We start from the raw sequence: 27,439 nt of genomic DNA on the forward strand, positions 1-27,439 counted from the left end.
AGGTGACACAGGGCTGGCCAGTACCTACATGTGTGAGTTAAAGACAGTGAAACTTTTGAAAGAGGAAAAAGCCCATAAGGTCCCTCACAAATAAAAAGTCAAAATCAGAACAGGATTCCTAAAGCTTAAGTAAAATTAGATTTAGGACTTTTTTAAAGCTACTTGGAATTGAATTTAAGATTAATTTTATAATAACCAAAACTGAAGGAAAAAAAAAATGAACTGACACCAATGACTTAAGTTTAGGGACAACTGTGTCCAAATTCAACATCAAATGTCAAATGTCACTTGGCTACAGTGGCCATTTCATCAAATAATTTAAATATTCATAGAAAATAAAATCATTGTTTAGAGAAGAAAAAACTACTTGAGGAGAAGTTCTCAGATCCGATCACAGAGGAGTCACAGCACACTGCCAGCTTTGTTGATGCCAGATCTAAGATATGCATTGCTTCACACCCTGTTTCAACCATGAAGTGAAGAGTGAAAACAGAAATGGAATCAGCCCCTGGCCCCAAAAAATCTACAGCAGAGAGCGCAGAGCCTTGTACATGTACACCAGTGGGAGGAAAGCCAAAGAGGTCATGATAGAGCCTTTTTTAAGGAAATGGGACAGTAGCTGCTTGCTGTCTGACATGCTTCATGTTGAAGAGAAGCCACAAAAATGGCAGATAAAATGTCAAACGCATATACGGGAAAACAAAAAAAACATGCTGCATAGACACGTTCATTTGACGTTAAGAGATTAACTGAAGATACCAAGAGTTTAATTATTTTCATTTAATAATGCATTTTTAACCTTGGCTTTTACTGTAAATTAATTAAAGACGTCCTGGTCTGAGGCTGAAATATGTATCTCTCCACAGTTTCCTCTTAAGCTAACACTAACCGTCCTAACGCACACTGTTCTTTCATCAGTTAGCCTAGCACTAGTCTTACATAGACCTGACTCCACCACGGATGTATACAGAGAACTGGATACAGGATTTGAGGCTGTGTCCCGTTAATTCCTATGAAAGTTGCTAAGTGGTGCACAAAGCCAGAAAAGTTCGACATCCTGGATGTTCAGTTACCCTGATCCTCTGCTTCTTTGGGGATAAAATGACTTTATCATAGTACCCAAATCTTCCGCATAATGGGGCCCATTGAGCGTATGCACTTGCAACTTCCTATCCATCCATCTACAAATGTCTCAATGTAAGTCAATGGAAAAAAGTCTTTCTGGGCCCCACGGCATCATGTGACGGACCCTGAACGGTGTAATTTCGATTTTGGCCACTATATAACATTAGTATCAAAGCCTGGTGCTGTTCCTAGGGGCTTGGTCAGCCGCCCCCCCCCCCCCAGGAATGCTGCTCCCCCTTGCAGCACATTTTTCCCAAATTTTCTGTAAATTTTTGCAGTGAAAAAAATCCCCCGCTGCCCAGATAGCATTTTCCCACCACTATTGTAAAAGAGACGTCTGTAAAACTGTTTACAGCACACCTCGAACTTTAAACAAGATTAATTATGTATGTTTCTATTCTGCATTTTTGAGCCATGGAGGTTATGTATTGGTAAAACTTCCATGGAGCTGAGAAAAGCGCTTTAAAAATGTTTGAAGGCATTATAATGTTAAGTCTATGAACTGAGCGGGAACACTACTGCACACTGCAGAAGTAAACCCAGAAACTGAAACAAAATTTCGGCATTTGCATCAGGCAAGAAACTCCATAGGTGCCATCTTTAGTTTGGTGTTTAGGAAATTATCAAAGTCTCTGGTTTTAGTGCTGTGTCAGCGTTAAGGAGAACAGACAGCAAACGAGACAGAGATGGTGGGCGGGGCATGAGGCCAGGTCCAGCATTTCTTAATGAGGGAGACAATGTAGATGTCTTCCATCCTCTTTTCAGAGTTTTCTTTTTGTTTTCACTTTTTATGTGGGGTAAAACAAAATAATCATCATGGCAAAGTATTATTACATAATTTAAAAATGCCCAAAGGGGAACTTTATATATGTCAAGTTATTGTGATCATGTTTGACAAAACAACAACAAAATGACTGATCTGCTATTACACTCCAGGAGACCTTAAAGAGGGGAATGACAAGGTGTATTGTAGTAACAAGAAATGTATATCTTAACACAAGACAAAAATCTAAGTTAAACTGTCAGCGTTGACTCACACAGACATAGTCTGAGTGAGCGCCAGTGCCACAATCTGAGTAAGGTCAACCCGCCTACGTCAATGATGAACTTTTTCCCACAATGGTGTGTTTCATGCTCAAACGACCCATAACTTTTTGATTGTACTCAACACCCAAACTCAGTAAGCAGCTACCAATGCTGGCAAAATAAAGTCTGCACACCATTTGCAGTGTTTTTGAGACCTAGAAAAACCATAAAAAGACAAACAGATGAAATTCTATTTTAATCTGAGCAACAACATGCGTCTTTTTCTCTTTCATCTAATCCCGCTGCATGCTTTTTATAGTTGTAAATCAGAAATGAAATACATAATGTTAAACCTGCTAGGGATAGTTACTGAGAATTTGTTTGGACATGGTTATCTAATCGGCTTTTAATTTGATGGTCAAATATACTGTAGGTTTCGACTGTTCCTTAAAGACACCACACAGTCTACACTGCACACAAATCTATAAAATGTGTATTCATTAACAGAGTTAGGCATTTTAAAAGTGATTTTGAGCATTTAATTGCAATTCATTTCAAGCTGAACTTCAAATCAATTAAAATAAGAAGCAAATTTACACATAAAACATATTCCATGTAGAAGGGCTTCCTCTATGCATGACTTTAGCCCCACATTTACTGGAAACCATTCAGTAAATCATGCCCCTATAAATAGTTGCAGCAGGCCGTCTGCAGCACAGGCTGTGTATGCAGGTTACAATTTATCTGAGCTTAAATTTTCTGTTGACCTGGAACGCAGCAATTCATCGCTATCACAAGAGATTGGCAAGAATATAGGTATGTATGACCTTTGGAGAGCGGTGGCAGATAGCCCGAGTGTAAATACTCTGAATAGTACTTCTCAAAGTCCTTTCTGCTGACATTGATTTGCTGATCTGCAGGTTCATATAAATATATCAGGTTCACCTGGTGTTAACACAAGTAATTATCAAAAGGACTGTTGACCTTGTGACGCACAGTGTATAGTCCAAGCCTGATGAGGGCTTAATATGTCATCAATAAACATTTAGCAGCTGTTTATTACGGCACAAGAAGTAACCGTGTTTGACTGGTCTGTCTGTTTTGTCTCCCTGTATTTCCCTCTATGTCATATAGATCTGTATCAGTGTAAAGTTTGGTTTACAACAAGCTGTTCGAAGTGAGTATTATCAAAGTTAGGGGACAAAGGTGACCTCAGTGCCAATGTTTTCTTTTGAAACTGCGCACGGTGCCCAGGCGGCTTTGGACCAGGCAGTTTTACTGCTCAAAACATCCTGCACAAATGGAGATGTTACATAAAGGGGTTTTTTTTTGTTTTCCAAACATTTTTAGTATGTTTCTTTACAACTAATCAACATAGAAGAATGAAACAAAGATTTTTTTTGGGCCCACTAGAGTTGTAGAGGGATGAAATGTATTTCTCAGGTACTCACTTGGTTTGACAGTAACAAGGGATGTTTCAGTGATCAGCAGGTTTTATTTGAAACTCTTAAAACTTTTACAGCAATGCAAAATGACATCACACAGCAACACACTAAACTGGCAAATCAAATATGTGCAAGTGCACATTCCAGGTAGATTACTTTGTGATGTGAACAGCATAGTTTGGGCATGTACGTCAGCATCGTCAAAACTCGATGAGATTAAATGATGCCACTGTGATAACTTTCCAGCGTTGTAAAATTGGTTCTCATGGTATTAAAACCTCATGTCTAGTGTTTTGTTATCAGATAGGCCTTCAGTATGTTAACATGGCTCACATCTGATAACACAGTGACACATCATGTCCATCATTCTTGGAAACTTTTGTATGCTTTTTTTATGTCAGTCTGCACACCCTCAGTTTGGAGAAGCAGACTGAAGTCCAAAACAGAAGCTAAGCAATGTATTGCTGTGGATCAGGGTTAGCAACAAAATGTATTTTAGCCTAAGAGTCCTACCTAAAAAATTCAACATCAGTAATAATGTACCCTATATTGAGAGTATTTTTACCACTTCACCTTTCCACCACACAGACCATTTCAACGGGAAGTCGTTAACAGCTTCAGTTTTTCATCTATGCCCTCGACAAAGCCACCAGCCGCTATTTAGAAAAAGAATAATTTTAGCTCGCTGTGTACGGGAGCTGCTGGTCTACTGCTGCTTCAATCAGTTAGTTTGTGATATTGTGTGATTTTGGTGATTCTAAATGAACCCTTTAAACACCAAAGTCACACAATCACACAAACTAAGTAACTGATCAGGAAGCAGTAGACCAGCAGCTCCTGCGTTCAGGGATGTTGAATCACTGTTTTGCTCAATCGAGTCTGGCCTTGAAAAGAGTGATAAAACATTGTAAATCATTGGCTAACCATAATTTAAAGCAGTAAAAAACACCCTCAATATAGCCTACACTTAAATTGATTTTGAGTTTTAAAGGTGGGACCTATTTAGGTGAAAAAAAAACCAAAAACATTTTGCCTGCTTCTCCAAACTGAAATCTACTGTATCCAATATGCTGTCTGTGGAGTACCTCTGACAACCCCACTTCCAAAAAGTTAACTATCCCTTTAACTGGTCACGGCAGACCAGCAACACACATTTTTTTGTTCTGAGCCTTCGTTTAAAAAGACATTTTGGACATGCTGACAGACTACACAGGAAGCTGTTCATTTATAATTAAGTGCTGAAGTGATTAGTGGATTTAACAGTAAATTAATGGGCAACAATTTTGAAAATTGCTTGATTAGTTAAGTCATTAATCAGCCGTACATGCTGTAACTCAGACTTTTTAAGTGTGAGAATAAGCTACATTTTCCTTTTTTAATATCAATGTAAATTAAAAAATACACTATGTCACAGAAAACTACACAAACTGTACTGCTATTGTTAAGGTGTTCATGTTAATTTTGCATATTTTAGTTGGTAATTTCTTGTAATAGTTTTTATTCTGATTTCTAATTTAAGATTGTTCCTCTCTATCAAAGTGCAACCATGTCACGCATGTCCTTCACATGCAACCTTTTTTGACCACTGTGGAGCCCGAGACCCAGCTCTAGTTTGGCGTCTGGGAGGCCTGAGTGCAACAGGAAGGTTATACCTGATATGGACATGAGAGTTAGATGAGGGAGGCTCGAAGCCTTGTAAGGGAACATCTGGTTTTATCATGGAATCAGTGCAGGCTCCTCTCATAAACACAACCTAACGCCTGAGCCCTGGAGCTCTGGCCAATAACAAGCATGTGAACACAAACGCCATCCATCAGAGCTGAGCGGTGGGAGGAGGAGTTAACAGGGAAGTAGAGAGAGTGAGACAGACACAGAGAGGAGAGAGAAGAGACGCCACAACAGAAATTGCGTGTGAAGTAAATCATTTACAAGCAAGTGATCGACGCTGGCTGTAGGAAGCTTCTTATTTCTACTTTAAGTATCACATTCACAAAGCTGTCGTTAAAGCTGAGTTGATGGTGGGGGTGAATTTAAAAAAAAGAAAAGCTTAAGAAGCTTACAGTTGTACACTTGTCAAGTTAAAGGTCAAAATCAATACGGAACAGGCCGCTCTGGATCGACTCAACATCTGTCAGTCTACTTGTTGTTAAGTTATTTGAGAACATGCTCATATAACTCATGCAGAGTGAGGGCCATTTAACCAAATCCAATACACTGTTCTAGGCAAATTCATAGTTAGTGAGTGTGTGTGTGTGTGTGTGTGTGTGTGTGTGTGTGTGTGTGTGTGTGTGTGCACGCTCCTTAGCAACAAAGGGCATGTTGCAGCCTGTCCTTTCCTGCTCTCCTGACGGTGGTGTGAAGGCCTGGGTTGGATCACAGAGGTAAAGGTCAGCATCATACGGGGGTCCTGCATGTACTTTTCAAAATGCCTCACAGCTACAAATGTTTTTTGTCTGGCTATTGTAGCTGGATACTGTTTTTACAAGGTGTGATAGCCTACAGAAACTAAGTAATATAAGATCATAAATAAGTAGCTGTAAATCAATACGCTCACATAGAAGCCAGGAGAGAATTATTACTTAACTCTGCAACTCAATGGAGCCTTTCAGCCTCTTTTAAGACAATATTTTGTTTTTTTTGGGGATATTTTCTGCCCTCCAGTGGTCAGAAATCCAAAAATGCAGCTTTAAGGTCTGTGTTTAAAAAAAAACAAAAAACCACTGTCAGGTTTCTATTTAAATCCTTTCAAAAACAAACATTTCATAGATTTCTGGATGTTTCTCAATGATAAGATTTCAAAGACACATATGTTTCAGGCAATACACCTTTCGTCAGTGTTAGGCAATTACCCACAAGTGTGCGACAATCCACTTCCCTTAGTATCGCCAGACAACGAACAACCGAATACTCTCTACTACAATGTGCGCGCACACAGCAACCCTATGCTGATCATTTGCAACACTATAACACGTCAGGGACTTGATGCTACAGTAATGTGAGAGGCAGAAATGTGTTTGTATGAGAATAACTCACTCTGGCTTGGTACAGAGGTGGGGCAATGTAATAGTAGGAGAAACACGAATGAAAAAGTAAATCGACCCCCAACCCCTTCATCTATGTGTATGTCAAGAAATACGACTTTGTAAGATTTAAGTTGGACTAACATGTTTACATGCATTTTAAGAGTCAATAACACAATAATTTGACTTTTTCTGACATCATGTAAATGTACTGACAAATAAAGAGATTTTATGAATCAAAGGAGCAAAGTAAGAGAGACCAGTAGAGTTCAAGAAGTACTGACAAAAAAATATGTCCAGTGAATTCCATAAAGTTATGCTTTAAACACTGTCTTTAACATAAAATCATGGAAAACACATACACAAAGAAAACACACTTTACTTCCTGCTTTAAAAAAAAATCTATAAATCAACAATATTTGAATTTAACAGATATTTCTGACAAGTAGTGCAGAAGCTTTCCAGCGAGGCTATTCGGGGGTGACCTTCATCACAGGACGCAACAATCACATGACTCCAATTTCAACAACTGAGCACAGGATATCTAATTCATTTGTAGATGCTTATCTTCTGCTATTGATTCACTCAACAAAGAGCAATCCCAGAGGCAGCACTGCCCATTAAACTAAGTGAACAAAATGCATCCTAAAATGACTGTTAAAATTACTTCAACAAATGAAGGCAGAAAGAAATAATTTTTACAGATATGTAAATGCATTCTTTTTAAGTGACAAGCGTACACTTTCTAACAAATGCATTGTGCAGTTTACAGTTCAAACACCAGGCAGGAGAGGCTGCTTTCAGAGTGACTGGGGTCTTCAGTTACTCTCCCCCTCAATATCCCATCTTAGGAACAAGCAGACTCAGCAGGCGGTGCTGACAGAGTGCGGGTCAGAACGTAATGCTGGAACCACCAGAGATCAGCATTTTACATCTGTAAGTATAAACTCAGAGCACCGCGAGCTCTGCCTACATCACCTGAGACAGATGCCACATGGCATAAATACTGGAACACTGGCTGACTGTCAGATGAGTCAGAGTCACACAAACAAACCCTGAGGTAGATTTACTAAACAGAGTTAAAGAGAGCAAAGGTGAGGCCTACATGTTCTCAGTTTACCAAGATTTGTGTAGTATACAATCCCTTTTGGACAAAACTTTAAATTTCTACGTATAAGACATTGTGGCATTGCTAAAAAAAAAAGAGCGCTTCTGTTCATGAAGGAAGCAAATAAAGTTTCAAAAAGGGCAAGACTTATGTCAGAATATTAGCAATAGTGCAAAACAGTAATTGTCAAGTGGAAGATCAAAGTGAAGTGAGATCTACAAATGTGAATTCCACAGTGACAGATCCTCAAGACACATATCTTACAATTTCCACTTAGTAAAATAATTATACGTCTATAAACATCTGCGTGATCCGTTTTAAATTCTATAATTTACTTTTTTATTGCCTTTTGTTTTTGGAAATGAGAATTGTGACTATTTACATTGCTTATTGTCATAAAGCATCTGACACACCGGACGGACAAATGAGTTATTTACAGTCTAATAATATAAGACATCAACAGAACATTTCATTGCGGCTTGTTTTTTGAGAGCAGTGTTGCCTGAATGTGACCTTTAGCTTGAATCTCTCTCTGCTCTATTGCTCCATGACATGCAAACAGTGAAGTTAGTGCATTATCTGCTTGGGCAGCCTATTAATGTGTCCAAAACATGATAAATGATATGCACTGTATACATAGCTCAACAGACTACCTCTATGATATTTTTAGCCTTAGGTAGGGCTGCACAGATAGTTTGTTTTTTTTTTTTGCTTCAGCAAGGAATTCAAGGTGAATCATTACCATATTGATGCTTCACCCCATGCCTGGTGCATGAGATCAAGCACTTCTTATTAAATGGTGAAATGTAGGATGATTATGAGTGTGTCTTCAAGCATACAGATTATTTGGTCTCTGTTCCCTCGTGTGGCTGTGCAAGCAGGCAAGAGCATTTGTTACTGCATGTAGGCTGCACAAGTAATGAAAATATTATAAAAATCGCAATATGGAAGGGGTGCCCGGTGGCTCAGTGGATAGAGGGGGCGCCCCATGTACAGAGGCTGTGTCCTCGCCAAAGCGGCCGTAGAGGATAAATCAATCTTACTTGCTGCATGCTAATTGGTGTCATTATTTCCAAGGATTATGGCTTTACTGTATCGATATTCTTTCTGATCACTGAGTTAAGTGAATACAGCATACAACCATGTATTTCATTTTGACAAGAGAGCAAAAAATAATAATAATGTAATAAATTACCTAAATACTGGGCAGAAAGATGGTGATTTAGCTAGCTTTTGGTGCATTTTTTGGAGTCTCACTTTGTGAAAATGTCATAAAGGAAAGGAGGAAACTGCTAACCAACTAGCTCTCTTAGAAAAAATGTTGAATGCATTTGCATCTTTTATTTTTAATTTGCTTTCTGTTACTTGCCCAGGCAAGCAACCAAATGTGTCTGCATTTTGAATCACTAAGAAACAGTAACAAAAATGTTCTATATGACCACTATGGCTGATTAGTTCACTTTTTGACGCAAACGCTGCATCTTTAATCCACGCCTAGCCCACAGCCGCCTACTGCTGAGTGCAGCCAAGCACCCGGTGCCTAATGGCCCCGTGTCTGTGGTGCCATGCCAGGGTGCCTGCTGGTGATATGTGGCATCAGGTCCACTGTTGATCCAGTTGATCCTTTGATGCAGAGTCGGGACAGATAAGGACAAAGGAGGGTCAAACAGCAGCAGTCTATCCAGTGCACTGCAGAATGTACTGGTAAAAGAGACAACTTTAAGTTTTTATAGTGTATAAATACACAAAGAGAGTGTCTCTTTATTGAGTGGAGAAAGAAATCTTGGGTCACTCAGCAGCACCAGGTGTGCTCATGAAGCTGAGGGGGATTCAGTGTCTTGATAAATAACACTTTTTAAAGTTTGATCAGTGTTGGGCTGTACTGAATGTCATTTTTTTTAACATTTGAACATTGTTTGTCATATTTAAAAAAATAAATAAAACAAAAATAAATCTTGGTCCACATCCATCAACTTTTTTCTAATTACTTAATTAATTTACTATAAAAGTGTTAAATCAAAAAATGTTGAATTATTGTGGCTATACATTTATAATTTATGGTACATTTAGATTTCTGCTAAACCTCCGTGTTTATAAAGGTGAGTCCCTCCCTTTGTGTTTAGCAAGCGGGAGAGCAAACTGTTTTTTTTTTTTTGCATGAAAATGTTTTGAAAGCCAAATGTGGACAGCAGAATATTTCATTAGATAAAACATTTTGAGAATTTTTGAAATGATTCCATCTATCTTTTTTCAATAAATTTTGACTTTTGGACTTAACAAAGCCTGGGAGTTGCTGGAAATGTTTGGATCACACGAGCTGGAAGCAATCCTATGCAACCACCAGGGGAATCTAATTCTACAAAACATATAATACTAATGATATAAGCGTGGCCTTTATCTGCAACTTAGTGTAAGATTTAAACAGAATTAATAGAAACGCAAACACAAAAAGTGAGTAAAGCTTAGAAGCTTCAAGCAGATCTTCTACTTGAACAAAAGTCTCTTTGGCCACTAAAGCACTGCCTGTCAGGCCATGATCTCTGAATATCACTCCTCAAAAATTCTTATGAGCACATCATGTCGAGACCTTCCCAGGGAGCAATAACAGTTTGGGGCGGGCCACAGCTCTGACTGTATCTGAACAGCACAGTGTGTTTTAGCTGCAGAGGGGGTGTGCGATTAAAAAACCCTGTGCCCTCCGCTCACTCGCTCTGCCAACAGTAAGCCCCGTATGACTGCTGCAAGCACCTATCTCTACCCATAGACCCCCCAGTCTCTGCTGGTGTTGCTTTATCTCCAGCAGCAGCCTGCATCAGCCATAATAACATACATCACAGTCGTCAGGGCCGAGATACAGCAGACATTACCGTCTTCTACTGTAAATATACGCAGAAACTACTGCGTCATAGCTCTCTAACTTTTGTCAATAAAAAACCAAGGATACTATCTCATGCGTGTCTAGCAGTATTGGAGCTCTGACGAGGACAAAACAAATCTGACGCTGCAAAAAGACGTACTAAATTCTTGTCTGAGTCGTGACTAAAAGTTTAACAGAGGATGCACACTATAAGTCTAAACCAAAATGTAGATGAGCTTTTTGTTTGGTCCCCTAACAGGTCACACTTTGTGTACTGTCAAAGGAGAGAGCGGAGGGAGGGGGGGTCAAAGAGAGGGGGGTGTAGCAGTGTGGAGAGAGAGGATGATACAGGGCCCTGGGAATTGATTACACTGAACAATGGTGAGCAGATCAAGAGCAACCCTGGCCGGATGGGGGAGATATCACACTGAAGCTCGGAGTCTGAGACTTTCGTCAGACACAAAATCTGTCTACAAAATCTCACTTACATTATGTGTGGGGAAGGGGAGGGGGGGTCTGGCATTTGAGGCTGTGTGTGTGCTTGCGTGTTGGGGGAGGGGTGGACGGGGGTTAAAGTGAGAAAGAAAAGGAGACAGCGACAGACTAAAGAAAAAGTGAAGAAAAGGGGGTGGGGATTGGCCAGGAGCAGTTTCTCCAATTTTTTTTTTTTTTTTTTGTCTAAACCTCACCATTCCACTTTGAAAGATTTACTTTCACCGTAAGTCACTCCAAATAAATTGTGCACACTTATTGGAAATGGCGATCTTGTTGGTTGAAGTTAGGGTTTATTGCAGTGACTAATAGTGCTTCTCAGTTTTGCCCTTTTCAGTGGGATCTGCCCTCAGCTGCTAAACACACACAAGCCCTCCTCTGTAGCTGCGGCTGACGTCAACCGTCACTTAGCAACAGCCTTTTGGTGTAAAAGCAGCAGTGCTGACACCGTTTTCAAAAGAGGCGCACAGAGAAAGACAGAAAGAAATTCAGAGAGAATGAGATAGAGAGAATAAAATGAGCGAGAGAGAGAAAAGTGGAGGGAGAAAGTGAACGCAATTCTGGTGAGATCGCTGTGTAACGTTTAGATATGAATGCAATGCAAAAATGAGAATTGTGAACATTTTCGGTGCCACAAAAAGCTGGAATCACTCTTGTCTGACCATCAAATAAAGCTTGAAGAATATTTAATGAAAACATGATGCTATCTCAGTGAAGTCGTCTGGAGGCTATTAACAGTTAGTAAAACCTATGGTATGTACTCACTTAAATAAAACTTCAATTTACAACATCCCTCGCCTCGTGCTTAAATTCCCACAGCAACAATTTACACTCGAACCATCTAGTCAGTCTAATTTAACCAAACCTATCCGAGCTCTCTCTGCCTCTACTCTCACCCCGTCACCGACTGGACTGAACAAACAGTCAACACATGCAAGGTTCAACAACCTCATCCTGAACTTAAAAGCTCAGCCACCTGAAATGTTTGCATTGTTGGGAACCTCATGGTGTAATCAAAATCCTTCAATGAGCTGTGCAGAAAAACTTCACCGTCTCCTCAACTCCAAAACTACAGAGCTTGATTGTGCTGCAAATAACCAGCGGCATGGGGGAAACATTTTATTATCACTTATCTATATTTTTAAAAGTGGAAACTACAAAAAAAGTCTAATTAGCCCAAACTTAGTGGATGGCAGTGGCTCGGCATCCCCCTCTCTAATCCAGCATTCTGGGCCTCGATAATACACAAACTCAGCCACGGATAAGCTTTGTGCAGACAATAATACATGCAGATAGACGAGGTCAGGACATCACATCAAGGCTCATTAGAGAAAAATAAGAAAGAGGGGGCATGCTGCGCAGCTCTTTACGCAGTTCAAAACAGAGCATCAAACAAGCCATAACCCTAACTATGTCCTAAAATAATAATAATCATTTCAAAGAAAAGAAACAAAATAAAAACAGTCCATGAATATTCTGCAAGCCCTCTTTTGATGGTGACTCTTCAGACACGGGAGTCATTAGGCTAAGCTCTGGTAGGCCTATCGTGAAAACTAAAGAGCTGCAAGCTAATTGCTGGTGATCATGACGCAAACCGTTTCCAGGGTAACCCGAGTTTTGGAGTACCCGCTCCAGCATTTCCTCATCTGTTTGCACTCACACCAGCAGGCTGACAATGCAGCCGCTGCATCCTGTTTCACTCTGCAGTCAGCCAAACACACAGCAACTCGCTCAGTTTAACCCTTTCGACCGGTCCTGCCGCTGCCGGTGAAAAATCAAAAGCAGAGATGCAAAGTAGACATTAAACAAAGCAGGATAAAAATATATTTCACATCAGTCCATAAGGATTTAATAACAGAGCAAATGTTAACCCCCACAACCCAAAATAAGCTCCATTGCACATTTGAGCAACATTTATAAATGCTGATTCAGCTCTTGATTTGGCATTCATTAAATGTTGACATACTATCAAAGCTACCTGTGGCATCGATGAGGAGTTGCTAAGCAATGAATTAGGACATCTTGGCCTTGATATAGCAACTGTTACACAAGCTCCTAAACACGGAGGTTAACTTGACACGTCACTCGCCTTCAGTCAAACAACAGCTCAGCTTTGCATTTCATCAAATAGAATTAATTCCTAATAATCAGCTCAACCAAAATTAATAAAGATGAATAAAGAGTCATAAAGATGACCATATTTCTTCATTTGTATAATACCTGAATTTAAATAATGCCACATAATACCAAGTGCTTTCAAGCTGTTTTTCTTGGTCTGAGAGAAAGAGTTCACAACACTGATAATATCAAGATTAAAGTTGCCTTACAATGAAAAAAAAACACATGCATAACTTTTAACTGCAGATTACATTTAATGGCCTTTTTATTTTTAAGGCAATGCATTTTTTCTCTGTCAGCACAGTCCTCCACTGAATTTATATAAATTGTATAAAAAGAACAAACTAAAAATTTGGTGAAGCTCAAACGGTTGTCTAAATTCATATTGATAATTGTATATATTTTTAAAATAAGTGTACAAATGAGCAACAATGCAAAATTGAATTAAAAGTGAATGACACTTTCTTAGCACGGAGGAGATCCAGGGTGGCCCAGCACGTCCCACATCATTTATTTTGATTATTCTTCACATGTTTAATTGTTTAAAGCAAAATGGACTTATTGAATATACCATAACCAGCATGTGAAGGATTTACTGTGAAATAAAACTTCTCTTTTCAGCACACACAACTCATCTTGAGTCTTTTAACACACTCTGTTCAGGCAGTGTTTTAGTTTGGATAATAGTAAAGCAAAGGAGCTAGCAGACAGTTTCACTAAACACAGAGCCTCTAATCTACACTGACAATACAAATAAAGAGGCTGAGGATGCAAACAGTATAAACAGTACGTTGGATACAATATAATTTTGCTATGATTTTATCTCATTAGGCCACTGAGAAAAAAAACAACTGCATATCTACTTATCAGATTTGACAGCAATTGCTTTATATCTCTATAATACAGATGAAGGGGGATTTCTTCAATCAAAGTAAACATTATGTAACTAGTTCAATACACTTACACCATTGTGCTGATAGTCGCAGCCATAAATTATGATATACATAGAGCAAAAAAATGTAGAATTATTCAAAAAAAGCACAATATATTATTTTGAAATAATAAATAAGAAAAAGCTTTGTAGTATTTCTGGATGAATGAGCTGAGTGGTTTCTCCGTAGCGTCTTCATCCTCTTAAAGACTCTTTGTATTGCACACCGTCTGAAGACGGACAATTTCTCCCTTTCTCATCACTGCTGGAGGCAGACACTATATTCTACAGGGCGATTAATAAGACTTGGCATTTTTTTCTTCTTTGCAATCACCCTGTGGTACGTCACTGGGTTGTGACGTCAATGTTATATCATTCCACATGGCTTTACAGCAAGCGAACGTGACAGCTGAGAGCTGCTCTGCGTTTTCACTGCTCTCCCTTGCAACCTTTCTCTCTGCAGCCTGCTTCTCTGTTCTTGTGTGGATGGGGGGTTAGTTAAGTGTATTATTTACCCCTGCCTGCCCCCGTGGAGCGGTAACCACACAAAAAGAGGGCCTTCTCGCTGAATTGTACATTGCTCTGCCAGCACTGCCTCAACAGTCTTACTCATGAAGTAGAGCTTTTAGATTTCTGCCATGAAAACCCAAACACAATTAATCCTACTTAAAAAAATATTATCTCCACTTTATCTACTTCATCTATTAAAAAAAAAAAAAAAGACACACATGCTGACATGAATTTGGGGAAGAACATTCATCCATTCCATTCATCAAGTCCAAAACGAAATGATCATCCATTCAAGATGGATGATCATTTCGTTTTGGACTTTGGATTTAAAAATAGGACCCACTACCAAATATGCAGCAGGCAACATTTCTCACAAACTGTCTCACGGTGCAAGACACAATTACGGGGTTCAATGACTTATTTAGGTCTCCTACTGTCGAGAAATTTAACAAAATAGAGGGACACCCTTAATGCAGTAAATCTAGGATTCAGTGAGCCTAACCCCTGGCACATGCAGTCAATCCATAAAGTTGTGGTTATGCAAGAGGTTTTTAAGTTAGCCAAAACACAAAGCTGAAACCTGAAATTATCAGAGGAAAAATGAATATTAATTGAAACTGGAGCAGGCTAAATGAGACAAATCTATTTCCAACCCCGCATACAAGATTGTCTTTAAAGTGCTTGTGATAATAATGTTTGCAACTTTAAAAACCAGAAACCTCTGTCATATTTCATGGTTTCTAAATGAGCAGTCTTAACCCTGTTTCAGTACAGTGTGTATAATAGTGAAGACTCTTAAGATGACAGCAACCATGAAGGGTTTTCCAGTCTGACACATTAGGATCTCACCTCCAGTATAAAGATGTGCTCAGCCACAGAGACCGTTACCAAACTCAAACACAACACTGTGTGCGAAAACTGAAACATTGACCTTTAAGAAAAATAGATCAGTCTTTTGACTCATTGTGTGGCATAACATGACATGAAAGGAAATATGTTAGGAAATCTCAGCACTTATTCTCATTGTTATTTGTTTTTTGCCTTTTTGTAACAAATGTAGTTCGAATACACAAATGACAAAATAATAATCAAAGTTGATAAAAAAAATAATAACTCTATAAGCTTGTCCTCATAAAACAGTATTTGAAAAAATGACTTATTTGGTATGTGTCATACTTAAATAATCTTGGTGTTAAAAAATAAAAAAGGACGACAGAAGAGGCAGACATCAACGTGCAGAAGCTGATCAGTATCTGGTGAAATTTGTGCCATGAGACGGCTGAATTGGATTCAGATGATCGATGAAGCTGTACAGTGTTATTGGTTTACCATGCAGCATTCACTCATGCAACAACTTAGCCCTTTCAAAATTAAACTCTTGAAAAGTTTGTGCCATTATACAGGTTATAAAAAAACGGCAGTCAGCAAACTGCTAAATCAAATTTGCTGGGCTGAAGGAAAAACTTCTTGATCCAAATATGTGCTTGTCAGTGCTAGTGCATGCTAGTTTTAGAACTCTGACATCTTACGTGTGTGTGTATATATATATGTATACATATATATATGTTTACTCTTCTATACAAACGGTAGGACATTTTTACAGTTAGATCAGAAAATATCGTGGTTTCAGGGAATCAGGTATTACCGAATTGTCATTATCATGAATCAGGTCGACCCCCTAAAGGAATGAAAACAGAAGGGTTTGTTTTGGTTGAACAACTTTCTCACTTTTGTAAATTACCAAAATAAAGGTGAGATTCTCCATCCAGTTGCATTGTTTTTATAATATTGTTGATAAGTAAATGTACATGGTACGATAATCTTCAACTTTCAAATTACAGGATACCTTAAAACAGGTATATCGCTGCAACCCTATTTACAGACAAATATTTGGATGCATTTTCCTTCCTTATAAGTTTCAGTAAACGCCATGTTTATGATAGCCTAACATTTATGCTTGCTGTCTTGTTCTGCTAATTTATTCGCACATTTCTGCCTTTTAGGACACATTACCACTTCCAATTTTAATACAGTACTGATAATAATATAATCCAGGACTCAATAATAGGAATTGCCCCGGGCAAGTAAAATGCCACATCAGGCTTGAAAATCGAACAACTTACTTGCCTGATCGAGCAAGTGGTAAAAAAGAATTACAACGTATTTTCACAGAGCTGATGGTGGAAATATCTACAGAGTGAGCCATCTCGCTTCCTACTCATCTTTGTTTAGAGTTGCACATGTGCTATACCAAGCAGACACTTGCCAGAAAATGGTAAAGAGAAAATTTATGAGCTGAAGTGCAAGTGAGACTTAAAATGAACTTGGAAACAGGAGTTAAGTTGGGTGGTGTCAGAGGTTGTTGGCAAAATAAAGATTTAACATGGCAATTAAAATTAGTCTTTGTTCTTATTTGATAACTGCTAATACATCAAATCAAAAAAAAAAATATTTGTACAGGTGAAAGGGAAAATTGACTTTGGGCAAGTTGATTTCTGATCCATAAAGGCCTTTTTTTTAACTTTCATTTTAAAGGCCTGGCTAGAGAAGTAAACATATTTTTTATGAGAATTTGACATACAGGCAATACTAGCAACATAATGTTCTTAAATTTCTTAAATATTAAATTAAAATTAAAAGCAGGAGCTAAATTTGCCTAACAGATACATTTTTTGCACAAATGTCTAGCCTCATGTGCATGCTGTTAAAACAGAAGAAACAATACAAAAACCAGCTCATCAAAGTGTCGCTCTACAGCACCACAGGTGGCCAAATCTCCTGTACCTTTAACAAAACCAAATGCACAGCCTTTTCAAAACATAAGAGACGCTGCTATGCTGTGTTTTATTTTATCGCTTTGTCTTTGTGGTGCACTCTGTAGTAACACACAATTAACAACTGTTAATTCACTTCTGATGTTGTAAGACTAAATAATACCTTTAGGTGGCCCTTTAAAGTTTTCTGTGAGCAATGGTGGGTGAAGAATAGTGACAAAACATCAGAAACCTTGACTGTTTTATGCAAGAAAACTTAAAACCATGTCCTAAATTTGGACTCACAAAACATATTTACAAAAGGAGAAAAAAGGACAGACTACAAACTATTCTGATATTCTTGTCTTTCTAGGTGAAAGTATATCAGGTACCATAGCTTCTTATAAGCACCATTGCAGATCTTTCTTCATGTATGTGACAAATGACAAGCAGAACATAAACAACCTCAGGTGTCTAGTGGCACAACTCTCATCCTTCTGTCTCTCAAACACATCGTCCAAAGCAGCATTTCTAGTTAAAATATTCATGATGGTGTCAACATGCAAAAAAGTTGGCATCTAAATGAACGAGTGTTTGTGAAGAACAAATGAGATGGTTCAAAAATGAATATGAATTGTTAAAAGGTTTCTCATGATGGATAAAAGATTTATTATTTTAAAAACTGTGTCTTTCTAATTTTGTTACAGCACCTGATCAAGCCAACAAACAACACAGTAACGTAACAGTAAAGTGATAGAAAAATAGCTATGGATGGGTGACATAGTCATTATGTTAAATGTCTTCAAATGTGTAAGTGATCATACACAAGAGGTGTCATTATCAGTCTTGGGTGTACAATGTAACTGCAATCCCACTACTTTAGGTGGGAAATATAAACATGTTACAAAATACTTTATCAAATAAATAATGCAATTACAATAACTGAAACTTAATTTAACCGATTGTGCGGATTATTTAACCTTGTCGATCTAATGTCACCCATTGTGAGGCTTAAATCAGGTAAGCAACTTTTAGACCCTCTGTCTTGAGTGTGTGAGTGTTTAAAAGAGAGAGAGAGAGAACAAGAGTGAGGGAGAGAGAGAGAGAGACATACATGTAGATAGGACAAGAGAAGGTGGAAGGTGGACTATTGCACAACATTTTTTTGTAGGTTATTGATAATTTATTGCTATTCAAAATGCTGCAGGACCCCTCCCCAGTGGACCAGTGCATTAACGGGCCATCGCTCAATCTTACAGTGACACAAGAAATGGTATCAATCAATCAATAAGTCAATCAACAGTCAGCATTATACTGTCAGTTCAAGCGATTTGAGCTTTCTTTCCTGGAAAAATGGACATTAGTTTTCCCTCCTATGGATCAAGGACCAATTACGCCTATGAGTTGTAGTCTATGTGCAGGATTTAGATTACTGTTAATGCTAGACCTCAGTATGTTTATGTTTTTGTAAATAACTTTTTAACACTTTCATTTCACAAGGCCTGTTGTGATAAGAAATTACTGTAAAAAATTTGAGAAACAGTTTTGATTTCACTTAATCTGCTAAGAGTATCAAAAACTTACTTGTGTTGCTTCATTTGAAGGCCTGTCCAGGCTACATTCAATTGGTCTATCAAAACATTTCTACTGTGTTTTACTGTTTCACTACTTACTTATTGTCATGGTGGTAATGGGTTATATATGAAATTAAAAGAAGAATTTGAGGCAAAGAACCACGACACCTCAGAGAGTACCGCCACGGTCATTTAGCACAGAAAAAAGGAAAGCAGAGACACATTTAACTTGGTTTTACTTGCACAGAGAATTACAAGGCAGCAGACTTGGTCAAATTTCATGTTGCATCCAGCTCTAGACAAAACTCTAATGAGTGTCTTCATGGAAAACACTATTTTCTAACAAGCGTTGCACCTGTTGGATTTCTGTCATTTATAACTGGAATTGCAACATTGCCGTTGTAGTAATACTGTAATCAGCACAGTGCTTAGGGAGAGGCGCTGCCAAAACTGCCAAAGAGGAAGAAAAGAGCCAGCAAATTGGGGGCCAACCCTTTAAACCCGAAAGTCTGTCACTGAATGATGGAGTGAGTGACGAAATGACACCACTGACTGGTAGAGTATTGGTGTTTCCCCACTGGTCATTGCACTTTCAAAATGAACATGCACCACAGTGTAAATTCACAATAGCTACAATGTTCATGCATTCACACAACTTCACAAACATGACTGCTCCCTATGACAACATGTGTTACTAAAGGGAATGCAGAGTTAAACTTGCATCCATCTGTTTTATTGCACATTTTTAATTTGTGCATTAAGAAAAACTGAGATAAAAGAATATTTGTACAAAAAAAATCAAAGTATTTGTCAACTGTTTCAATAAAATTGCCAGCGGAATCAAATTGTTTTACAAAATATCCATTACATCAATATTTGTTGTCATATACTCAGTCTCAAACTTTCCATGTGATATGCTACATTAGGTAATACAGTTTAAGAACAAATATTACTGAGACAACTACAGAAAACTGCAGATGAACATTTAATATTCAGGAATTCACATTATAGATAACACTGACTATCTCTGTAACAATTTGGCCACAATTTAGCGCATTGACCATAAAACGTCCAGCAATAGGTTTTAACCTGTCTTGTTTCACTACAATAGGGATGTGACAGGCAGCGCCCTTACATCTTCTTGCTGTTCAAACAGGTGCATATTGTTTCTTTTGCATCCAAGCATGTTCAATTTCTGAAAAAGGTTTCCTATATTAACATCACATTCCATCAGTGTATTTCTTGCAGCTTTGCAGACATAGCTCGTGGAAAGAGCGATTTCTTTGAAAGGCAAGGTCTCAGGGAAGAGAATCATGAGGGAAGGTGAAATAAGACAGACATTATTTGATTATTACAGACAGTTAAAAGGTAATAATTCATGTCCCTGACGAGATGCGGTTCAACCACAAGAACGGGCCACTATTTTTAATAAAACATGCATTAATGTGATAACTGTCATTTTCTTCAAAAAGTATTTGCTTTGGCCTGTTGAAAACATTGTATAAATTCACGTGTGTGCGCATGATCAGGAAGGTAACACCTCCACCGCAGTTTAAGCCAGAAAAAAAGTTCCTTTTCACCAGTTATTGCTTAGTTATACAGCGTCGAGCTTGAGTACTGTATTTAACTGCAATTTAATATATATTCCATATTAATTAAGGACGTTATTATTTGTTGTGGGTTTCCTGATTTTTGACATTTTTCATCCATAACATGGTAATTATCAAAAAGCTGAAGATTTAAAAAGTGTGACAATGACTTTAAGTTTTGTTTAAACTGTTTTAAACACAAAACTGTCTTAAAGCAGCAGTGTGTCATTTTTTGTCATCTAGCGGTAAGGACTGCAGATTGCAACCAGCTGTGACTTCTTCAGTGTTTATTGTTTAGGAGGTTTTTACTGGGAGCAGAATTATTCAGAGAGGTCTCTTCCTCTCCAAAACAAACGTACCATTTGATTAAAACCAGTAAAAACACTGAGTAAAGCAGATTCTCATTTAAAAACTTGTGTTTTTCCGATGCTGCTTGTCGCACACAGCTGTTTACTACAGTGCCTGATGCGAAAGGTCCCATACAGAGCCAGTGTTTGCTGAAACACGGCAGTACAACATGGCGATCTCTATATATACGAGGACCTGCTCCCCATGTAGTGTGTGCGTAAATGGCAGATTCTAGGGTAAGGAAAAGATGACGCTTCTTACTTTCAGGTGATTATATATTCAATTTCTGCCATAAATCCCCCTAAATCCTACATACTGGACCTTTAATATCTTTAATCAGTTTCACATTTGTCTGTTATGTGCACCAAATCATCTTCACTCTCATCTACGTGATGTAGAAACCCTGTGCAACCATTTTTTCAAGGTGATGATTAACTTGCTATATGTAAAAGCACGTGCTCCTGCTGACACCCCCTCCCCCTTGCAACTAAAAGGAAGAAAACCAGTACCTCAGAAAAGTAAGTGAGTGCAAAATGTGTGTAAAGATGAAGAACATGTGTGACATCACCAGTGAACCCTGAGTGACTCCTTTCGAAGTCTGCCGCTGCGCCTCTTTTTGCCTGCCTCTGACGCAGAAACTGTCTCACTGATACATAGAGGAGTTAGCCTATATCACAAAAGATGATTTCTAATGCTCAGTTTAAACTTCCTCTTCACTGACTATATTACAGAAAAGGAAACACTTGGTGCCAATAGTAGCTAAAATCCAAAACATACCCAACATCTTATAACACACAAAACATATTTTTTAAAGATTAAATGACATCAAAAACACCTCTGCCCTACACCACAGGCTACACTGCTGATATTGTAGGCCACCATACTATCCCAGTGAGTAAGATCACCTCAGACAGGTTGCCAGTAAGCTGCATCATAGGGCTAACACCTACAGATAGAGAGGCACACTCACCCCAACATTCACACCTGACATCAAATTTCACTGGCAGAGAGGCTGCCAAATCCGTTTTTAAAGCAGTATGGTGATGATGACGCAGGTGGTAATATATGCCTGCAGTTTTTCCTCAGTATGGATTGCGATGCATGTCAGATATTCAGCTAATTGTCTGACGCAACTACACACAATCCATAACCAAGTTTTTGTTGTTTTCACACATTGTCCAAATTTCTGTCTGCAATTCATCTTTATGCAATGTTCTAAAGAGGTTTAACATGTGTTTGGGGGTGTGTTGCAGACAAATAACAAGAGTGACCGAATCAGATGATCACTGCAGCAGTCAAAAAGGATTACTGCATAAAAATAAATGGTTTGCTTAATAAAAAACAAAAACAATGTCCTTTTCAGTTTCCCAACTCAGTAATGCAGAACTTTTAGTGTAGCACGTGCTGATCAGTTTTACTGAAAACAACAGTCAGTTTCAAGGTTTGGTGATCCAGTCCATAAATATGCCAGCACTGATGTACTCCAACTGATGTCCACTGAGTCAAATATTTAAGTCTAATATATATGTGAAATGGAAATATATATGGAATGGTAATGCTAATATACATTTTTTTAGTTCTTTATATTTTATATTTCTACTTCTACATATACATATTTGGGTTTCAACAATACCTCATCATAGGTTCAAACCAGTATCTTTCTCATCCAAATGAAAATGTTGTCAAATGTTGGAGCTTTTGTCAAAAGTATTGATTCATCATTACATAACGACTCTGAATATTGAAACGCTTTCAATGCCGATAGTGCCAACTGCGCTTTATCGCTCTCTTATTGTTAATGTTTACTACAGTAATTCTGCTGCTCTCTGCTACTAACCAAGAGAAGAAAACTCATCGCTGTCATGTTATAGCCTTATTTTAATAATCTTTCAATAAAAATGTTTAATTTTAAGTCCTAAATGTCTATTTTCGCTATGATATTGTAAATGGTATTATTATCCAGTATTGTGACAAGACTAGGTTGAGTTGACCCCCCCCAAAAAAAGAGCTTTAAACAACAAAATATTAAAGCCATTACACTATTCTTATACTTTTTACTACATCTCAGTAGAATAAAGTGCACTCTGGGACCTGTGTCTGTATCTCATAGGATAAAGCATTGGCTAAATGGTGTATGGTGTCCTGAATGATCCAACCTGTTCTTCTGTTTTAGTTTTCGTGTATTCTTTAGGGCCTAACTCAATGTGACTGCTAATCTGCTAATAGCCCAAAACACAATGAAGTGGAAAAACAACTGCTGGAAATAGCACAACTGAGACGAACTGGATATACATTTTTAGTTCTCTTATCATTTCTGACAAAGCTTGAAGGACACAATAACAATGCTCGTGAGCTAATGACTTGGAGCCACTGAACAACTGCATGTTTTGTTTGTAAAATACACAGTTTAAAAAAAAATACCCACATTAATACTGGCATTTGTCTAGACACAAATTAGGGCAACAGCTTGCATCAGCTGTTTTGTCCACAACATACTGTATGCAACTTGATAGTCGTCAAATGAAACGGCTATAACTCCATATACTGTGGGTGCAATTGTTTACAGAAATAATGCAAAATAGAAAGGAGTATCCCTTTGCAGTGTAACTGTTAGCTACTGTATGTGAATACACTGGATTTATGCAGCTTGTGCAGACTTGTGTATACAAATAAACAAAAAGAAGGAGAAACACACGCTGAATGTGGACTGTAGACACTGAATAATCCCTGCTGCGTGTGCTCGCCATCATTTTGTTTTGTTGACTGCTACAGTCAGATGGGACTGAGAACTTGTTTTGCAGAGGCTTATGTTGTTATCTTACAGCATGATGGAGATAACACTCACATGTCATTGATTATTTTAACTTTCTTATTCTCCCAGGCTTATGGTTAATTAGCGTGGGTCTGTGTGGGTGTATGTGCTCATTTTATCATGCTTGACTGGTGATTTTTCTGTGTTGTCTATGGTATTATGAGATAAATAATGCTCATATTGTGTTCTTATATATGTTTATGTGATTGTTTTCTCGTGTTTTCTTACGTTGTGTTTCAATGTGAAGCCCTTTGAGCTGATGTAATGAAGTAGGAATCACGCCCCCACAATATCATCTCGATACTTAGGTCACAATGAAATATTATTGTGATTTTAAATGTTGTAAAACATTCTGATAACATATATTGCATTGCCTTTTATGACTTTTTTAACAGAAAATCTAGAAACAATTCTGTCAACATCTTGGTTTTTTTTCAGAAGAAAATTTTTGGTATTTTCATCTCGCTTCATTCATTTTTATTACAGTACCATGTGAACTGAAAAACACAACTGATTTTGAATTGTAATTGCAATATTAATTGTCTATATAATAAAGGGTCACTACTTGGCGTCTGTGTATCAATACAATAATGCTACACAAAATATTGCGATACTATGCTGTACCCATTTTGGCCTCCATCCTACTTTATAAATAAAATTGACATTACCTTTACCTGGTATATGGACTTTTAAATGTATATATTTCCAAAACAATGTAGATACACATTATATTGATGTCAAGAAGTGTTATAGGCAAGTTGATGGCACATAATAGCATGCTGAATGTTATTTATTATTAAGTATTTGAAGGGTATAAAACAAACTTTTTAAAAAAAAAAGTAATTGACTAAAATTAGGATTGCAACGGTAGGAGATTTTCACAGTACAATACCTATCTTGGAAAATATTGTGGTTTCACGGTATTACAGAATTATTGTTATCATCAGTAACCCTTAATAGAATGAAAACAGAAGGGTTAGTTTTAGTTGAACAAATGTTTTATCTCTATAACTGAAACTTGAAATCATTTTTAATGGAACTCTTTATAAAAAGTTTCCCTTTTGAAAATAACTAAAATAAAGATGAGATTCTCTGTACAGTTGCATTTTTTTCATTATCATAGATAAGCAAATGTACACTGTAAACTCACAACCTGGTTTTATTTTCATTAATCTAGGAAACAAATTGCCTCGACAACGGTATGTCAATATAGCTATTAGTTTTAATTTATGTTTATTTCATACCTTATTGTTAAGTTAACTTAAATTTGAGTTGTTTTTACTTACATTGTAAAGTTGTTGCATCTAAAAAATGAGGAGTGAATTGATTTGTTCTTTGGTAGTGATACCAACTAGCAAGTTTTTAAGTAAACCAAGTTCATCAGTTTTTTGTCTTCTGCAAGGTGGCTGAAGCTTGAATGAGTAATGAGTACAGATATTTGTCACTGATTTTTGGCATGACATGGAGTCCTGTTGACATCTTAAGTAAAGTCAAAGAGAAAGATTTAATCTGAATATTTCTTTTTAAAACTTTATTTTATGAGGCTTAAAAGCGGATTTGTTTTTATTGGTCCTGTCTTAAGATGTTCGGAAATACATTTTGTTGAAATGAAAATATCCTACGACCTAATTATTCTTTGTCGTGTTTACTTTATTTATCAAACGCAGTCACTTTCCTAAATACTACAGAGAAAACACAACTGTTCAGTTAAGATGCCACCACTTAGACATTCTGATGTTTTAATCATTTTTTTCTGTAAAGCTGCAGTTTGAATTGTTTTGTAGACTGTAAGAACAGCTATATTTGCTTATCTTTTTCAAGGCAATCAGTTTCCAAGATTTTTTATAGTAAGATCAACCTGTCAGATTTTACAGTGTACATGTTATGATAATCGCTTCCACATCACGGTATACCTTAAAACCGGTATACTGCTGCAACCTTAGCTGAAGTGCTCACAATTTAATTTTTAAGTAGATATGGACAAAGCTTTTCCTTGATGTTTACAACACATGAGGGCCTGCATAAAAAAAATAATAATGATGTCTGTTATTTTTTGCTTTTACTTGTTGCATAAATAATGTTAGTCTGATAATTTTTGGGGGGAGCAATTTAACTGCATGCTAAAATGCTAACAATTTAATTTTGCAGTACATTTGGAGAAGGCTTTTCCTTGATGTTTATAAGACACGTAGGCCTTAATAACACTGCAAAAAATAAAATAAAGTAATCACAATACAGTGGGGGTTTTTTTGTTGTTGTTTTTGCCTGAAAACTTTTGCATTCACTTATTGCATATAATGCTAAGCGGATTTATTTCTGTAGATCTGTGGTTTGATTTGTTTTGTAGGCTTTAGTGTGTCCCCCCTCTGATGCACATGTGTACTGGCTGTGGATAATCAGTGGGCCTACTTTTGAACAATAACAACAGACAGACATGGTCCTGCAGGGGGAAAGACCTACCTGTTCTCTGGATATGCAGGGCAACGAGGGTCTGCGAGGCATTTTACAGCTGCCATAATAGCTGGTCGACGTTTCTCCCAGTGAAACACAGCTGGACCTTCTCCTAGGTCTGATCACGGGGACCTTTTCCTCCGCGGTGGAAATCCCACTCGGTGCTTCCCTCGACGGGTAGTAACGGTCAAAACAGAGCCCCAACAGGGAGCCCGAGACCCCGGCGAAGCAGGCGAAGAGCGGTCTGAGCAGAGCAGGCAGACCGCTCAAACTTGTGAAAGAAACCAGCCACACAACGCTGGCAAAAACCAGTATGAGAACACTGTGTTTGAGTTTGAGAGTGGGGATCAGGGTGAGCAGACCCACACATCCCAACACGAATAACAACCTGCCCACCATTTGCATCTGGTGTTGGTCCTCTCCCCATTGCAAAAACCGCAAAACCAAAAAATCCCCGAGGTAACACGATGCTGGCAGTGACACAAGCCAACATTTGCTGCTCTCCTTCTTTTTCCTCCGCAGGTAAAACGTTAGAAAGAAGAAAGCACATCCTATGCTGAATAAAGGACTGATGGACTGGGAGAAGCCCGACAAAAAAGTCCGCAAATCCCACAGCGAGTCACTTTGCAAGCTCCTGGAAATGAGGAAAGAAACCGCGAAGATTACAAACGCGCCGACGTAGAGGGCAGACACCTTCAGCAACTTTGAATTGAGAATGTCTTCGTTGCAAAACCTGCACACGTTAAACAAAAATCCCCTCTGATGGTCCTGTTTGAGAGGGGTGACGCAGCTCTTCACATAGCCGTTCCTGAAGCCCTCTGAGCTGTTTACACTTCCAGCTCCGTCGTGGTGCCTTATTTTACTGTGCAAAATCTCTCCTTCCTCCCGTGCAGCCATGGCTCGACTGTGGCTCCTCGTATCCACGCGAAAACAGTCCCCCCTCTTCTGATATTCACGCCGTATTAACGCTCAACTACATGACAGCAAATGCACTCCATGGTCACTCAAACGTGCTCCAGCACTTGGACTAAAGAAAGAAGGTGAGATGTTGTTTTTACAGAAAAGGGGCTCTCTGTCGCCGCCTACAGGACACAACTCAAAACCTCAGGGCTTTGTAATGTGGAGCGCTGAACCAATCCTGAGCTGCACCACCAATATAATGCAATCAGCACACTCGAGGTTACAGTTAATGACTAAACTTTAAGTTCCCATTTGAAAAATGACGAAAACTGACTGTTACATCTCCGTATTTTTTTTAATTTATTTTTACACACTTTACA

The 27,439-nt window shown here is 38.1% G+C and overlaps 1 protein-coding gene across 2 annotated transcripts in view; it reads right to left on the bottom strand.

Moving 5' to 3' along the window:
- pde3b (phosphodiesterase 3B) overlaps nucleotides 1-27,231 on the bottom strand; it is a 59,641-nt gene extending 32,410 nt beyond the window's left edge. The window contains exon 1 of one of the 2 annotated variants that reach the window (XM_042484438.2): nucleotides 26,169-27,231. In XM_042484438.2, the coding sequence (XP_042340372.1) occupies nucleotides 26,169-27,056 (888 nt within the window). In that variant the 5' untranslated portion in view covers nucleotides 27,057-27,231. The remainder of the gene's footprint in view (nucleotides 1-26,168) is intronic. The other variant, XM_042484368.2, reaches the window with a different exon arrangement.
- Between the last annotated feature and the right edge of the window lie 208 nt (nucleotides 27,232-27,439).

This window comes from Plectropomus leopardus, chromosome 1 (assembly GCF_026936395.1).
Source record: "Plectropomus leopardus strain MGB_pleo_1.0 chromosome 1, ASM2693639v1, whole genome shotgun sequence".
In the NCBI taxonomy this organism is placed as follows: domain Eukaryota; kingdom Metazoa; phylum Chordata; class Actinopteri; order Perciformes; family Serranidae; genus Plectropomus; species Plectropomus leopardus.